General features: G+C 33.8%; 1 protein-coding gene across 1 annotated transcript in view; it reads left to right on the top strand.

Annotated features, from left to right (window-relative positions):
• Positions 1 to 18,560, top strand: part of CSMD1 (CUB and Sushi multiple domains 1) — a 1,094,767-nt gene that overhangs the window by 923,125 nt on the left and 153,082 nt on the right. Inside the window, exons 27-33 of the mRNA XM_071548449.1 lie at positions 3,618 to 3,809; positions 5,772 to 5,910; positions 7,932 to 8,119; positions 10,014 to 10,208; positions 11,107 to 11,223; positions 12,531 to 12,644; positions 14,504 to 14,599. Of these exons, the coding sequence (XP_071404550.1) occupies positions 3,618 to 3,809; positions 5,772 to 5,910; positions 7,932 to 8,119; positions 10,014 to 10,208; positions 11,107 to 11,223; positions 12,531 to 12,644; positions 14,504 to 14,599 (1,041 nt within the window). The remainder of the gene's footprint in view (positions 1 to 3,617; positions 3,810 to 5,771; positions 5,911 to 7,931; positions 8,120 to 10,013; positions 10,209 to 11,106; positions 11,224 to 12,530; positions 12,645 to 14,503; positions 14,600 to 18,560) is intronic.

The following is an 18,560-nucleotide window of genomic DNA, read 5'->3' as shown; positions in this document are numbered from 1 at the left end:
TTGGGGTACTGTTTCTTGAAAACTGTTCTTTTAGTTCCGAGATATCTTTTAATTGCTTGCCTAATGGCTTGAGAATTTAAATACTATAAGTATTTCCATGAAAGAATCTTCATTGCTGATATTAGTCATGCAATTGTTCCATATTAGTTCACAATTAAATTATCAGGAAAAGGGGGCTAGCACAAAAGTATATTTGAAAAGAAATTTACACATGAATAATCAAATATATGCCTTACTAAATAAATAAATAAGGAGTTCAATGAAAATGAAATGCATTAGGACATCCCTTTTTAAAATAAAAATAAAAGGACACAAGACAGAAGAATTCCAGAATCCATTTTAGAGTCCATAACTTAATAATTTCACAGTTCAGTCTCTTTTCTTGTTGTGATGCTATAAATTTTACATTCCATGCTCACAATAACGTGTTAATGAAACTGTGTCATTACATTCATATCAATCAACTAATTCATGGCCTGAGCAAGTCATTCTAGGCACCATAGAGGATAATAGTTTTTCATTTGGTTCATGTGAAACTAAGCAACAATGAATACTGTAGGTTACTTTGATAGCTATCTCTAAACTTGTGAGATTTTGTACTCAAGACTTAATGAAAGAGGCTGCATTGGCATTTCTTGTTGTTTTTTTTCTTTATGATCTGGGACAATATGGGACATTTAAATATGTGGTTTGTGCTAATTTGCAGTTTTTAGTCTGTGCATTTGGACATGTTATCTGAGTTCCTTACTACAGAACAAACATTATTCTTTCACATTTGGAAATGTTTGTTAGTCTGATATCACTGCAGATCCTAAGTGCAATGTCTCAGCTTTGATATGCAAAAATCTTTCTCAAACCTCATTATTATGCAAGCATAATGCACTAAACAGGGAAGGATTTTGCAATTTGCAAGCCTAGCTCTTGAAAGCCTGTATTATTTCTATAACCATATGGAATAGAAAAAAATAGTATCTGCAGCACAACACTACAGCAAATGGCTTACATATAGTGAAAATTATATGGATGTTTATTTCCTTGAGGTACAATAGAATATAGGCTTAAAAATGATTTAAAAAATAAAAAAGAGAAGATAAACCAAGCAAAAATCTAACATATTGCTCACAAGTCTAAAAACACGCAAATATACAGAGCATCATATTCACAAAAAACAGTCTGCTATTGATTTTAAGTGACATTTTAAATCAACTTTGAAAATATAATTTGGGGACTAAATCCAAAATAATTGCGAAAGATTATTAAATTCGAAACAGGGAGTCTTGACACAGTGGCTGTCTGCATATAGAGGTCTGAAATCCCCTTAATAGTCTATGGTTTTCCCAGCTGTCCATTCTTCTGGCATCTCCTTCTAGTTCCATCTTTTACGTACACAGGAGCTTGTTCTACTCTGACCAGATGGGACAGTAAGAGATGGGAAATCTGTGCAGAGAATTACTCTATAATGTATTGACTATCATGTAGCTTAAGGCTTACAGCACATATGCAAGAGCTGAGAAGCAGCAATTTAATTCTTTTCCAGCTTAATGGCATTCAAATCTCCTCTCCTGGCTGTGCCATTTTAAGCACCTGTTTTTTTCTCAGTGATTTCTTAAAATCTAGCTATGTAATTTGGTTGGATTTAGCATCCTTGAGTTTAAAATGTAGTTATTGCTTTCCCTGATTTATTGTGTATATGTTTTAATTGTTAACTGTTATGAAAGAAAAGCAGTGACAGAAAACTAGTGATTTTTTTTTAATTTCTGGGTTACTTATCAATATAATCAGTATACCCTTTTGATATTTGCACAATACCAAATGAAGCAATATCAGACTTGAAATTTTCATGCAGTTACAGAACCTCTTGGTATTCTTGAGAAGTAAAACAACTTGGAGAGGAAGCAATTTGAAAAGTTGGCAGCCATCTAAATATTCAGTTTCCTAGTGCTTAAATGTCTGGTGTACTGTTTAATTAAGATCAAGTGTATTTGGCATGATAAAAAGGCTGTTAGTTTCAAATACATAAAATAACTTCTGAGGCTGTAAGACCAAAAGTATAAAGAGCATTTTGGTGTTTATTAAATATCTGTGATAAGTTTTAAAATTTAAAACTTTATATATAACTCATGGAGATTAACAGTGAAAATAATATTAAAAGGCATCAGTCCTTTCTAATTGGTGCATACTTGACACAGTTAAAATGGGCAAAGTGTTGTTTCCCGAGATATAATATTGTGAAACCTTTTAAGGACAAAGTAAATCTATTTGGAGGTATGTTAAAAAAAATAAAAAAAAAAGAGTAATTAATGACAGAGATAGGCTTGTTTCTCATTTACTCAAAAGAATTGCAACTCTTTAACAGATATGCACTGGACAGATCCTTTGTTTAGAGCTGTTGTTGTTTATCAAATAAGGAGAAACTATTCTGAGATTATGACCGTGCTTTCATTCCCCTGTGGCCAAATATAATTTAGTAAACTGCACTACTTTGGGATGTCAGGTAAATTGTCAGAGTGGTGCTTACACAGTACTCATTAGTAGTGACAGCTGTTGCTGGATCCCTGGGTTGATGCTTGTGAATTCTGGTGGAAAAAAGTACACCAGAGTCCAAAAACCTGCCGTATCTTTAACTTCACTTACGTATAAGAACCACGGCAAAGTATGAGGTCTACTGTTTTGGAATGAAAACATGGCCTAAAGATTATGAATAATACCACGTTAAACAAAGTTTCTTTGTTTCTAGTATGTATAATAACCCATAAATTCTTATATAAAGATGTTTTATAGTTTCTGTGATTTATCCAAGTGACTCCCTATTTGTTAAAAAATGCATAAAAACCATTTTAACAATCTAAAATGGTTGGGTTTTATTTTACTTTTTTCTCAACCTCTCTGTCTTCTAAAAATTTACAACACATAAAAAAAAAAAGTTTTCCAGTTATGCAACCCGAGAGCTGTTTCAATTTTACAAGTGTGTAGCTGGTCTTGCTGTTTCTTATAGTGTTATAAGCTTTTGGTGTGGACAGAAGGAGTAGATGCAGCTGTTAACAACCTGCACATTATGCTCATGAAGGTTGCATGCTGGTGGTAGATACCAGTATCATTAATGGCAATTGTGATGCTGGGTTTGTGACTTCTTATTTGGGTTTTTGTGCACAGTTGCAGTAAATTCTTTGAAAAAGACAAGTTTAGGTGGGGACTGGTAGGAAACGGAGCATAATTCAGTGATTTAGGGACATTAACCTCCAGAGATGAGATGACTTTTCTTTTGGAAGACTGCAATATTTACTGCAGCTCAGGATGTCTGAATGCCTGAATCCAGTAGAGGAGATTTGGCATGGTCCACAAATCCACAGTTGATGTAGATTTCTGTATCCACTTTCTGGATGATTACTTGCTTTAAGTCATACCATACTGATTGCTCATTTTATCTGCTTTTTAATTACTTTTTTTTAGAAAGCAAAATCCATATCAAATACAGGAGACTGATCATAGGTGAGATGTTTTGCTATGATCCAGTTTAAGTGTACTCTACGAAAGTTGTTCTTGTCCATGAAATGTAAACTTTGGGGTTACATTAACTGCTGACACCTTACAGCTTTTATTTCATCATTCCCTTACAGCTTCCATTGCATCAACTTGTAATGATCCTGGGACACCACAGAATGGCACTAGATATGGAGACAGCAGAGAACCTGGAGACACTACCACCTTTCAATGTGACCCTGGCTATCAGCTTCAAGGACAGGCAAAAATTACATGTGTGCAACTGAATAACCGATTCTTCTGGCAACCTGATCCTCCCACATGCATAGGTAATAAGCTAAGCTGTTGGCTTCTATTTAAGATTAATACAGATCAGATTTCCTGTTCAGCTACTGGGCATACAGTGCTCATGCTGGAGCGAGTTCTCTGCAGAACTTGGTTATTTTGTACTTATGGATAATGTCTGCCTCATTCTCTAGATTAACACTATTTTTGGATGTGATTTTCTTACTCTATTCTATTCTTCATACAAATTTAAAACTGACCAAGTCCAACAGAAATAACTAAGCAGAAGTGAGGATTTGGATTGGAAAAAAAAATTGTTGCAATAGTCTTGTTAGAATGGTCTTCTATGTAATAGTTTAGTTACATAAACTGCAATATATTATTTAATCTGAAAATTTTCTGAGTTATTTTATAAATTAAATACTCATCCTGTGCAATCACTTTGAAGCTGGATGCTTATTGGGAAAAGTAGATGCAAGGAAGGGCATCTAAGTGACCATGATATTAAAAGAAATTAGGTATATTCCCATAGCGCCAGGAGAGGGTGGGAGATCTAATAATAATTATGGGCTTAGAATTCTTGCTGAAATGCATTTTAAGGTCATCAGTGTAGCTCTTCTAAGAAAAATCAACATCTGTGGAAATTCATCTGCTAGACATAGTAGTTTGTTACATCGATGTTATTATGTTGCCTATTAATTTATAAATAAGAGCTATTTTAACAAACCTAAAAAACAAATATAATAGAACTGGAAGAAATATAATGCTTTTGCTTTCTACAAGCCATTTTTGAAAGGCACTTTCCAAAATAGCAAGTCCTCAAACAATTGCAGTCCCTCTGTTTCTCTAAAGTACTGTGAAGTATTCAGGACAATGCAGGATAGTTCTTCTTACTTCCTATCACATAGCAGAATTGAAGTATGATATAGTCTGAATATTGTCTTCTGGACATTTAGTGTGCAATGTATAAATATCAGAATGGAAATGCTTACTAAGCTTGCTGAGCTCATTCACAAATTAAAAATATTTAAATAAAAAAATAAAATAAATATATATATGGTACCTCCATAGTCTAGAAGATTCATAGTTTTCTTTAAATACCAATTATAATCACTCCATAGTTCTTTACAGTCTAGTAAAACAGCGAACAAAACAAATAAAAAATGAAAGAGAGAAAGGGAGGAAGGGAAGCCTTTTGGACAAAACATATATACAGAAATATTGTTATTTTTCCATATGCTCAAGGTGACTTTGAAGGGAAAAGCAGATTAAAGTAATCTTTGCTGTAGACATGACAATAGTAGAAACCTTAAGAGTTTGATAAGGCTGGTATTTGTCTTTTTAAAATTTTCAGAAAGTCCTTATTTGAGTGTGCTGACTCATAAATTAAATGGTCTGAAAAAAGACTTCTTTAAAATAATTGATGTAGATTCCCAACCCTTAGTACCAATTTTTTTGTGCTATAAATGTATTTCTCTCAGCCTGCTTCTCTTGGTAATGTAAATGCAGCCCATATTGAATACTGTACTGTACTTAGGAGAGTTGGATTTCTCATCTGTTTTAAAGTCACATTGAATTTATGGTAGTTTGGGTATTGTCTTTATTGAGTGAATCAAACTGTTTTCTGCTAGACCTGTGGTCAAAAGAAACTGCATCCTGAGTCCTACTATTCAGCTTTTCCAGTTCTTAAAGTACTTCCAGTACCTAAGAAATTTTCAGCTTTACAGAGACACGATTAAATGATAGCAAAAATATAAAGGACTTCTTAATTAACTTCATATTTTTATTAGTTTTGAAACTGCTGCTTTTCAATATGAAAAGAAAGCTCTTTTTTAAAAGGAAAATAGCAAAATTTTTGTTAACTGGAAGTGGGAAAAATCTGAGTATTTTTAAAATATTATTAATTTTGATAAATGTAGAAGTCAACTTGCTCCTATTTAGCAGCTAATGTATGCTTTTGAATTTAACTTGCATGCATATTGCTGTTTCTTTTTGCATTGTGACAGCTGCATGTGGAGGAAACCTGACAGGCCCAGCAGGAGTTATTTTATCGCCAAACTATCCACAGCCCTATCCTCCTGGGAAAGAATGTGACTGGAGAATAAAAGTAAACCCTGACTTTGTCATTGCCTTGATATTCAAAAGGTACCATTTCTCTGTGAATGCCTCTGTTTTAACAGGTTTTAAATGTCACCTGTAAAAATGTCATTATTTATAATTTCTTAAGGCTTCTAATTATTTTCTCTGGATAAGTTCTAGAGTGGACATCTAAAATGTGCTATATCATTGCTTCCAAATAATAATACAACTATATAGTTAAATGGTACTTTTACTATCACATATGAAATAAAAAATCTTTGAAAAGGAATGTCAACTTGTAGAAATGCTTGATTTATGCTATTGTAACTAATAGTAGAGAGTTAAACTATAGCTGAAACTCTAAGTCAGTTCTTAAAGGTTTTTTGAAATACAAACTAAATATACTTTGTTTAAAGTGCACAGATCAGAAAAAAAGAATCATTCTACTTAGTCAAGAAATAAAAGACATTGAATTAAGATTGTATCACAATTTTAAAGAAGTTTTATTTCCTCAATGTTCCATAATCAATCTATATGCGTTGCATAGATTTTTACCTAAAGTTTGAAGTTCAGGGATATAGTCATATCTTCAGTTTATCATTTCTACGTTAATTACTCCTATATAATCACATTTCTTGCTGATCTGTGGATGTAAATGCAATTTTTTTTTTATTTATTGATAATCTGTCTTTAGTGTGATTTTTAAACTGAGAATGGTAACATTGCTGTTGACTTCAGTGGATTGGTGATCAATTGTGATTCTTTCAGGAAGAGATGTGAGCATGCTCAGAATTTTGCTGTGTAATATTTGCACCCTTTCTTAGAAACAAAAACAAAACACCAAAACAGTAATAACAAACAACACCAAACAACACCAAAAAACCAAAATAATCCAGTTTCTTTCATTTTTGTGTTGCAGTGTATTTTCTAAAAACTATTGATAGACACAAAATTAAAGAACCATGGAGTAAGGTACCTGAAATTATATAAGAAATAACATGATAATTCTGTTCTTCAGATATTTGATCAAATATTATTAAGGGATGAAAACAGTTCTCCATTTATTGCACTCTTTTTCTGGTTTCCTTACCTATTGAAAATAGGGTATAAAATTTTATTCATTAAAGGTAGCTGTTTCTATTTGTCATTATGGAAATGTTTTCTGCTGATTTCTTAGGTAAAGATATTATTCCTTTTGTCTTACATAATTTGGAAAGGTTTGCATCTAACAGTACTAACTGATGTCATAGAAATAAAAACAGCTGACCATCACAATTTAGAAAAAGAAAAATATTTATTTTTTGAGAAAACAACCCACTCACCTGACTGAGTCCCTGCCTTGCCTTTCCTCTTTTTAATGTGGTTTAACTTTTCTTATGTTTTCTTCAATGTTCCAACTATACCTTATATCTAGCTCTGCATATATTACTCATATGAATGCCTGAGATTTATCTTTATCTGATATCAGAACTCATCTCAATTACATTCCTCTGAAAGACGTTTGATTCATATTATCTTCATAATTACTTTTTAAAACATAGATGTCATCAAATATAGCACAACATAGATGGTTTAGTGACAATAATATTAACTTACATTAATTTATCACACTTGTCTGATATAATTTGGGTAAGAACAAAGGCATGTTCCAGGATAGTAGTCTATCTATATGAAAGCATCTTGTTTCTAAAATAGTAAACTTACGTTTGTAATAGAGGGATTTAATATCATTTGGTTTAGCAAACTAGAAGCTGAACTTTTAGTTTAAGCTAGTGGTATGGATGATTCCTGTGGTCACTGGTGAGAGGTAGTCTTTCTGAAGCAGGTGATTCTATAATCTTAAGAAAGGTTTTTAAGATAGGTGGGAGGATAAACATGATGGCTTTTGGAAAGCTGAATGTGTTCAAATCAGTGGTAAAAAGAACTCCATTGAGAGTTAGTAAATTTTTGCTCTGAATCATATTTAAAAAGACATTTATTTCTGGAGAAGAAAATGTGTTAGGCAGAAGATTGCAGCCATAGTCATAGTAATGTTTAACTTATTAAAAAGAAATGAAGACTTAATTCTCTTTTCCCTTTATTTTCAGTTTCAATATGGAACCCAGTTATGATTTTCTACATATTTATGAAGGAGAAGATTCCAACAGTCCTCTAATTGGCAGTTTTCAAGGCTCACAGGCTCCTGAAAGAATAGAGAGCAGTGGTAACAGTCTGTTTCTGGCATTTCGCAGTGATGCTTCGGTTGGAATGTCAGGATTTGCCATTGACTATAAAGGTACTGTTCTCATCATAAGCAACATAAAGAGAAAAAATTAGTAGTATTTATATTGAGACTCGAATCTGTTTACTTCCATATGTGCTCATACTGAACTAGCAAATACCTTAATGCATCAATGTATGTTTTAAAAACTATCTTCTGTTTATATGGGAAGGAAAACAGAAATCCTATTTCATAAAATCTCTTTCACATCATTTATGCAACGTTTTCATCTTCCTTAAAAAAAAGAAAAATATGTACATCAAAAGGAACATTTGGAAAAGGGTTTTAGAATAATGATTGTCTTACCCAATTAGACCACCTGACTGTTTCTTTCTTGTCCATGCATATGGATACACTTTCCTATCCACTTAGTTTTGAATCTGCAAATGCATTTTTGAGTAAATACTACTAGATAGTATTTGCATTTTCTTGGAAGAGGTGCCTATTGCTAGATAGACACTATGCTGCCTGTTTGTTAAAGCCAGGCGTGAATTGGAAATGCTGGATTTTTTTCTGGTCACAGATGTTTTGTCCCTGGCTTGATTTTAATCTTTACTGAGATTTATCAAGGTGTTTTCCAGCAGCAGAGGTGCTTCCTCAGCTTCTCATTCTTGACAAGGGAAGCAAGCCACTTTTAAGTTGATGTTAAAAATAAAGGAACAAAAAGATCTAAGGAATATAATAATAATATACCTGTAAAAGAGATAGGAGTGAAAAAAGAACTATAAAATCATTTTTACATTTAGCTTTCATCTGTTGTCCAGCATCATGCCTTATTCTTCGTGTTGGCAAGGTTCTTTTTCTCAAAGTAATTGTCATATATGAAATCTTAGACAATTTGTTCCTGTCTAAACAAAATATCAATAAATGAGAAAACAATTTATTCCAGAAAATCTTGCAGTCCTGCAAGGAAAGAAAATGGAAAGTTGAGCAGGAGATAAAGGCATAAAGATGCCCACTGAAAATGAGCATACATGTTTTCACTGTGTATGTATTTTATGTTCTCGATATAGTCTGATAAGTGTGACTCTATACAACTGGAAGTTAAATGAAATTATAATTGAATAAAAATAAAATATATAAGAACAGAACCATATATTAAAAAATATTGTACTCATTGGAGCGTCTGTGTGTGTCTAATAATTAATATTTTTCTTAAGTACATCATTCATTTTATATAAAATTTTTATAATGATAGAATGGTTTGGGTTGGAAGAGACTTAAAGATCATCCAGTTCCAAAGCCCCTGACATGAGCAGGCAACCTTCCACTAGACCAGGTTGCTCAAAGCCCCATCCAGCATGGCCTTGAACACTTCAGAGGAGGGGACATTCAAAACTTCCCTTGCCAATCTGTTCCAGTGCCTCACTATCTTTTAGTGAAGCATTTCTTCCTCTTATCTAATCTAAACCTCTCTTTCAGTTTGAAGCCATTCCTCTTTGTCCTATCACTACATGCCCTTGTAACTGACTACCTCAGCCTTCTCCACATTCTGGGCAACCAGGTCTCCCATTTCTTTCTGAAGAGGAATCACATTTTACCTAGTCTTCCTTTTGTCACTGATATATGTATAGAAATGGTGAATTATAGAACTGGCCATTTTAATTTTACAATACTAAACTTTATTGTAGTCATTAAGTTTTCACAGATTTCCACTAACAAAAGGTAGGAAGAAAATTCTATTGGGTAGATCCTCTCACTATAATTTCCTTGCCCCCATAACCAATCTTATGCAAGCATCCATAATCTTATAGTAAGTATATGGAAACATGAATAATGCATTGATAAGCTGTTGAAAAATTTAAAGTGACTGGAAAAAACAAACAAACGGATAATTGTTCATTTTTGTTTTGTTTTGTTTTATTTAAATTGAAAGTGTATCTACATTTACTGTAATTCATTTTAACAGAAAAGCCACGGGAAGCTTGTTTTGATCCTGGAAACATTATGAATGGGACAAGAATAGGAACAGACTTTAAGCTTGGTTCAACTATTACTTATCAGTGTGATTCTGGATATAAAATTATTGATCCTTCAACTATAACATGTGTAATTGGTGCAGATGGAAAGCCAGCATGGAACAGAGCATTGCCATCTTGTAATGGTATGTACCACTTTCTTACCATTTCCTTGTCCCCCCAGTGAATTCCATTTCTCAGACCCTGAGCTATTTAGACTGTTTCTACATATATAGTTTGTATAAAAAAGTCTGAGGTCAAAAAATAAGAATTATGATGAGCGTTGGACTATAGCTTAGTCAATAATGTATCAAGTATTTAAAGGAAACATTTCTACAACTCCATAACTTTGGCATTTGTTTTAAATTAAGTATAAATGTGCTTTCATTCCAGTGAAATGTTCATGACTTGATAATTTCATCTGGTAATTAGAAGGTAGACTTTGTGGCTTAGTTTCTGGTATCCTCAAAGCAAGAAGGCAGTGAAATATAAATATTTTAAATTCATGGCATAAACCGATCCTTTGTGATATTTAAGTTTCACCTCGGCCACATAATTCTATTGCACCTACTGATCAAATTTATCTTCTCTCATTGCATTGGATTTCTGAATAATTCATATAAGCACCTAAGAGAAGATGTGGATTTGTAGTATTAATTGCTGCCTGCATAATGAAGTTAAACTTGTAGAGGTAGTTCAAGTGTGATTCTAAAGCCCTGTCAGGGAGCAAAAAGAGCAGGTCTGCTCCACAAGGGCCAGGAGCTGAGCAAGGTACAAGCTCTGCCGTCACTCACTAGGCACAGTTCCACCACACGATAGCCGACTCATCAGAGGCAGGTGCTGGTAACGGGATCCTTGCACAGCCCCAGACCAATGACCTTGTTATATCCAGAGAAAGAACTACTAGAAATTTCAGTATAGAAAAACCAGACAAAAGCAAAACCAGTCAACTGTCACTTTTTAATTTTTAGATTTTTAGTTTGGGATTTAACTAATACAGACAACTCTAATTAATATAACATGTTTCTTTCTGTTTGTTTCCAGCACCATGTGGAGGGCAGTACACTGGATCAGAGGGAGTTGTTTTGTCACCAAATTATCCTCATAATTACACTGCTGGCCAGACTTGCCATTATTCAATAACTGTCCCTAAAGAGTTTGGTAATAATTTATTTTATTGATTTATCAATCATTGTCATTGTTCCACTGTTCAAGTGTTCTTTATGTGTAATAATGACCTTAGATTTTCAATATATTGCAAAATATTTATAAAAAATAAGCATATTCCTGACATGAAAATTGATTGTAGGGTTTTGAACTTTTACTTCTCCCTGGAGTAATCAATAGATTTCAGCTAAACCATCTCTGTCTGCTATCCAAGCCAATCCCTAATAATTTCATTGATTACATTACTCATCATCACAGGATGATCATGCATTTGAGCTTCCTGGAAAGTAAAATCAAGTGTCAAAACCCAACATCTTCTAATCCTCTTATATTTTAACTTTTGTTTTTCCTGTTCTAACAAGGACAAGATGCGTAGGATCCCATTTAAGAGGTACTGTGGAGGGAAAGGAAGAAATGTTACATAAAACTACCAGAAAACTCACAAAACTAATTATTTCAATGTGACAAAATTCTTGGACAAAATCTTTAATTCTGTGTAGGACGTGGCTTTCTGAAAAGCACTTTTTTTTCTAATTCAAATTCAGACAAACAGCAAAAAGACCCATTTTACTACTTGCTGAATACACAGCAACTTAATGCATTTGGTACTTTATGCAAAACCTGTAACAACTAATATGTAAATAAAACACAGGTTTCTAGAGTGATGAAGTACCATTTTTATTGACTTGGTTTTACTGGGTTACTACTTCATGTTTCAATAGCTATATGATATTTTAATTCAGTAAACTGTTTTATATTTATTAGTAAGATATATTGTATAATTAAATTATTTATTAATACATGTGTAGCAGTATGACAAAGTTGGTAACACAATGATATTTTCAATATTTGATTAGTTTTTAGATCTTTCTGATGAGATATGTACTAATGCAACATTAACAAAATTGACAAATCATTATGTTTAAAAAATCTTCGATTAAAGCCAGATAAATAATTAATCATATGAGATAATAGATGCTGCTTAATAGTTACTAAGGTGGCAATGTTTGGTAAAAGCTTTTCTTTTTAGATATTCCGTTTCCTTATTCTCATAGGTACCTATGCAGTAAGGAATAAGACTTGTTTGACTGAACATCACAGCTTTTGGAAAAACATCATTTACAATTTTTTTTAAAAATAAAAATTAAGAAAATAATGAAAATCAAACAATATATTTATTACATAAGTTTAATGCAATTGTTTTATTAAAGTACAAAATAAAGTAAGTTGGAAATATTAATGCAGGAATTCACTGGTAAGTAAGACAAGAAATTTGGATTTTCTTTTCTTTTTTTTTGTAGTTGTGTTTGGACAATTTGCCTATTTTCAGACAGCTTTGAATGATGTGGCAGAATTATTTGATGGAGAAAACTCTCAGGCTAGACTTCTTAGTTCACTATCTGGATCCCACTCAGGTAATTAAAAAGAAAAAAGTATACATTTCTCATTGGAAAAAAATCAGGTCGATGTTATGAATTTTATTTGAAATTAAAGTCATTGAAACAGGATGACATGGGAAATGGGACACCCTTATAAATCTTTGAATCAAGGCATTATTCTGGAACACATGATTTGGTCAGGGATTTATTGCTGGGATGAGTGCAGAAATAATTGAATTAAATTCTCAGAACTCTATATAAGAGGGCAGATTGGATGGTATAATTATCTTCTCTGACCCTAAACTTTTTGAATTATGCGTCTACATATTCTGAATGTCTAATTTAAGCACAAATTACTTGTATTTACAAAATGCAATTACCTCTATGCAAACATGCACTCAAGACTAAAAGGAGGCCAGCTGTTGCATTCAGGTAACTATAGCAAAATGTTGACTTTGTGAAATCATAATTAAGTTTATATGAATTTCAGCATGGTCAGAGTTTCCAATGCATGCCTAATTATAATGACTGTATTCATCTCCAGTGGATAATATAAATATATATTTCTGCAGCTATGAATGTGTTTTGTCATAAACTCCGAGCATTTAGGAGAGTTTATATGTGAGTTTAAGATTTTCGCAATCCAGCTTCTCATGGCTTCTTGGCTTTTACTTTGACTAACAGGAGAGGTAGTTCACTTGAAAAGAATGTAACATATCTATTTGATTTGTAGAGAATATGTTATTTGAAAAAAATCATAATTTTCCTCTGGGGAATCCTAACAGTTTGTAACTTAAGAAGAGTTTGCAAACAAATTTTAAGGTTTGTTTAATTACTGGAAATATTTCAGCAAAAAACCAAAATTAAATGTTTAAATTTAAGAGACAGCTCCTCTAAGTGCCAAGTTTTACTTCATCAAACTTTTATATGAAGTTGAAACTAATGTTTTATTTGATAACAGACTTTTGAAAGGGAATTTAAATTCATGATTTTTATTTATTATTAGTTACAACTGATTTACATTGATTTAAGATTGTATTCTGCTACATGGAATCACTAGTTGCAATAATATAAAATTAATCAAAGTGAAAGAGTTATAAATCCTATGTATCCAGTTATATATTTTAATTAATTCATTATCATTCATTTTAGTAGAATTTTCCAAAATATGTGTTGATACAGTCTAGTGAGAATAAAAAGTGTAGTCATATGGAGTGGAATCCTCACAGTGTAGAAGTACTGCAATTTTGTCTATAGTGATTCATTACTGAACTTTTGTCATGACTCCAGACATATCTGTCAGGAAAGAAGATAAAGTATATTAAACATCTTTATTAATCCTTAAGTCAGAAATAAAATTTGCAAAGCTATAAAAAAGCTAATAATATAATGTAGTTCATGTGTGACCATGTATTTTATTGAAGCCACTACATAAAACAAGTCATGGATTTGCTCTTTAATTTCAGTTTTGGTCTTGAAATGGTAAATATCCCATGAAGATCCTTTTGGCATTTTTCAAGTATTTTTCAATTGTTTAATGTGTTTTGCATGGCAAAGTAAAGCGCTCAGTCGCAGAAAAGAGTTAACTAAAAATTCTAATGATTTTCACCCCAGATAACAGTACGGTTCCCCAGTCAAGTAGTTTATTTGAGCTCTAGTTCCAATAGCTGCAGTCAGAAGGTTTATGTTGTTGAATCATGAAGTAATTTCATTTTGACAAGTTTTCAAACTTTCTGTAGCAAATTTAATTTTGTACAATGTTATTTATGTTTTCTTTAACTACAGAAGAAAACATAAAACTATGTATTTCAACAGTATATTTGATTACATACTGAAGAGCTGTAACTGTTGTTTCTGTTTTATGTATTTAATTCATTTACTGTTTTCATTTTTAGGAGAGACATTGCCTTTGGCCACATCCAATCAAATTCTTCTGCAATTCAGTGCTAAGAGTGGGGCATCAGCCAGAGGGTTTCACTTTGTTTACCAAGGTAAATGTCTGCTTTTTCTAGAAACCACTGGTGTCAGTTTAAGTGTATTATTTTTAATTTTTTTGGTCTTAACATGCTGCTTTAAAGATGAGTGTAGTCTTAAACCTTTTTTCCAGCAATCAGGGTCTTCTCGTGATGGTAGACTGGCTTCATAAAGGTAGCTATGTGCACTGAATCCTATTTGGCCCCATGGACTTGACCATGTTCAGCTTTTCTTGGTAGTCTGTCATCTGTTGCTCCCTTACTGCTGAGTGATCTCAAGAGAGTGTGCTTAGTTGTGTTAGTCTTTCTCAGTACTCCCAGTCGATTTTTCAAGAGGTGTTTTTTCCCAGGCTGCTAAGGAATTCTGCTCCTTGGAGAGCAGATTATTGTGGCAGAGGCCATCAGGCAGTTCATTATTGAAGGGTGGGTGGGAGACTTGCTGTCTGTTCCTGACCCAACTGAACTTGGCTGCACACTGCAGCTGAAATGCAAGTGTGAGACAGCATGACCAAGTGTGACAGCATAGTGCTGGCTGGCTTAGTAAACTAAATTGATCCATGAGTCCTGGAGAATGCAGTCTGGTGACACTGGGACCAGTACTTAGAGATTAATTTCCTGTACAGGCAACAAATGCAGTCCCAAAGGGACTTCTGGGCAGTTCACTAGATGTATTGCCCACACACCCTATAAGCTTAATGAGACAGTCATTGAAAACTCTGGTTTATTGTGTAGTAGCTTTTTGGCTGTACTAAATTGAAGTGTAAAAGAAGTTTTGGGTTGTTTTAAATAATATTATCAAGATTCCTAGACTACTTTTTAATTTTTGATTTTTTTTTTACATTGGAACACAGTCATATTTTGGCACAGTGTATCCATGGAAAGAACTGTCTCACCTCAAGAATATTTCCACAGTAGTAAGGAGCTTGTTGGCCTGATTTTTAAGCCTTCTTACTTCTCAGATTATAGAAAGATATCACCACGACTGCACAGTCTACTTTGGGTATACCTCAAGATATCATTACCTGTCCTTTTTACACATCAAAAGAATCACTAACATTAAAACTTATCATGCAAAATTAATCATGAAAGAGGAGGAATATAAATTTCTAGAATTAGAAAAGAGCTTTCAACATTCATTTCTTATCCATTTGCATATGAATTACATCTTTCTGTCTAAGTCTATTTGATTTTCACATGCCTAAAGTATTATTTTTTGCTGCTTTCTAAGCATTCATAGTGATAGAAACCCACAATTCTATTAGCTGTATGTATATATATACACACACATGCAGATTGCTGTTGAACTGGAAGTCTCCAGGTGAGGACAATGCTATGCCTCATTTCAGTCATTTGTGGGTTTAGTAACTGTAACAAATAGATTTTAATAAAAGAGAGCAGAAAATGAGTTAGACAAAGTCACTTTATTTTTCTCAGGAAAATCATGAAAATATTTGAATATAAAGGGATTTTCATATATGTAAAAATATATCTTAAGAGATTTATTTAAGACACTTTTATGTATATATATATGTTAACGAGTTAGTGATATTTAATAAGCTCTATAATTTTGAGATTTTTTTTTTCTCTTCTTTTGAAGCTTGTGATCATACTTCCAATGACCACCTGTTTGATAGCCTTTTAAATACTCCAGAGAATAATATCCACTCTCACAGTGAACACAGTAATGTGGTCTCCAAAGTCAGTCATTTTATTTATTGCCCTCCATTCCAGGTTGACTTTCTTCCCTGTTCACTTTTCCTCTGGACTGATTTCAGTTTTGTTTCACAGCAGTATGAAACCTTTACTAAAAGATGGAAAATAATTACAATAGAAAATGGAATGCCTCCACAATAGAGTTTGAGACATCTAGGTTGCCAACACTATAGGCAAAAGCTAAAATGAAGGCTAGAGGGGCAAAAAAGTCATTGTTTGCATTATTTCACGTTCTGGTTTGAGCAAACAACAGATCAAGTTTGTAGCTTTTGATTCAGATTTAATGGCTTTTGTAATGCCACTTCCTCAAAAACTTCCTTTTAACTGGATATGTAATCTATGCCTTCATTTCTTTTTCTCAGATCGTCACTTTCCCTTGTATTTCATACAATAGGTAAAGAGTAGCTGTAATATCAGACTGAATGAATATCCAGTTTTTCAAACTATTAAGGTCAGGTATGTTGATATATGCTATGAACAATTATGTTTAAGAAGACTGGGAATCATATTTTTTCAGGTTTTCTTATGTTTATCTTCCTGTTAAGACATCACCTAAGAAACAAGAGCCTGTATTTTTGTATAGCTGAGGCTGATCTGACTCTTAAAAGGGGGCCCTTTACCTACACAGCTCTTGTAGAGATTCTCCAGATGTGGATGCTAGATGAAGGTTAGAGAAAGGATTTTCTTCCATAGCTTACTCCCTTTTGAGGAACTGGATGAAAAAAATACATAAAGAAAGGTGGTATTCCCATAAAAGGCCAAGCAAGAGTTTCTTCCACTGCAATGAATGAAAACTAGTCCAGAAATGGTGCTGAAATGTTCAGTCAGATCATGTAGCCTCTTAGGTAAGACAGATAGATTTTAGGCGTGTGTAAATCTAAAAATCTAACTTGCAGGGGGCTGAGGTGATGATTTCTGTGGGAGGAGGTCATGGGCTATCATGTGCCGCTCCCAGCTTCCTCTGAAGCTGGTATGAACAAGCACTCATATGCCAAAGCTTTTACTAGTCAGAGAATCATGATACCTGTTCTCAAAAATACCTGAGTGACAATTGCTTTAGGGCAGAGATGCTTCTGGGTATGTGCTGCTAGTGATGCTCCTGGCGGGATTGTTGGAGAAACACTCTTGGAAAAAGGCCCTCCATGCCAAAGAGCTAGTATTTCTAATGGCCTGTGAGTAACCCAAGCTGGAGCGAGAACACCTCAGAGGGATTGGCAGCCTGTGTGTCTTGGTTTGAGATAAGCAACTGCCAACCCCCCCGCCAAGCACAGAGAGAAAAGCCTCCCTCCTAACACCAGGGAAAGGGAGGAAAAGAGAGGGGAAAGGAAAAAAAAAACTTCAAACCACGTTTATACTAAAACTACATATATTTTCACAGAAAGAAAGAGACAACTAGAAGAGAGTACAAATATACACTCACACAAGTCTGCAACAACAAGTTCCCCACCTCAACTTTTTAACGAACACACAAATTCTACTGTCTTAACTACACATTACTTAAGAAAAGACTTATTCCCCAGGGAGACAAACTCAAGCTGAAAGGAGAGACCCAGAACAACACAGTTTACTTTCCTGAGATACCCTGTGAGCCAGTGGTGGGCCTGGTCCTCTCCATCCCCCCTGGGACAGCATCGTGCGTCCTCCCAAGAGGAGGGCTGAGAATTGACTGCCTTAACCACTCCCACACTGGTTCCTACTTCCCTGGAGATGATGTCATAATGTGGTATGGAATACAAAATTACTGGCTAGAAGAGGTCAGCTGTTAGCTCAGCCCAGCTCAAGTCAGCTGACAGCTTCGGCCTAGTCCAAACTCCAGAGCCCAAATCTAGGCCCACCTAGGTGAACCCATAACACTGTGAAAGTTCTATTCTGCGGTGGGAGACATATTTGAGCAACTGTAGCACATGGGAGACCCAGACTGGAACACAAATAATCAGAAACAGAGTGATGTGAAAACTTGAAGAAAAACATGAGTAAAACACTTAAGTGCATCAAAAGAAGACAAATAAAAAAGAAACAAAAACACCACATGGCCCCAACTTTCTGTGCTGCCTCTCACCTCTGGTGTAACAAAGATGGACACAAGGAAGTTGAGACAAAGACATGGTCAGAAGTTTGTGTAAATTGGTAATAAATTAAATTAGGCATAATTATCAATTCCTTGGATTAAAACTGGTTTGCCCAGAACAATGTATTTTCACATGATTGTGAATGATTTATCTCATGATGAAAACTCCCATTAGAGCAAGCCATCATTACCTAGAGA

The sequence above is a fragment of the Pithys albifrons genome, chromosome 2 (genome assembly GCF_047495875.1).
Source record: "Pithys albifrons albifrons isolate INPA30051 chromosome 2, PitAlb_v1, whole genome shotgun sequence".
Taxonomy (NCBI): Eukaryota; Metazoa; Chordata; class Aves; order Passeriformes; family Thamnophilidae; genus Pithys; species Pithys albifrons.
This window is presented reverse-complemented; position numbering and strand designations above follow the sequence as displayed.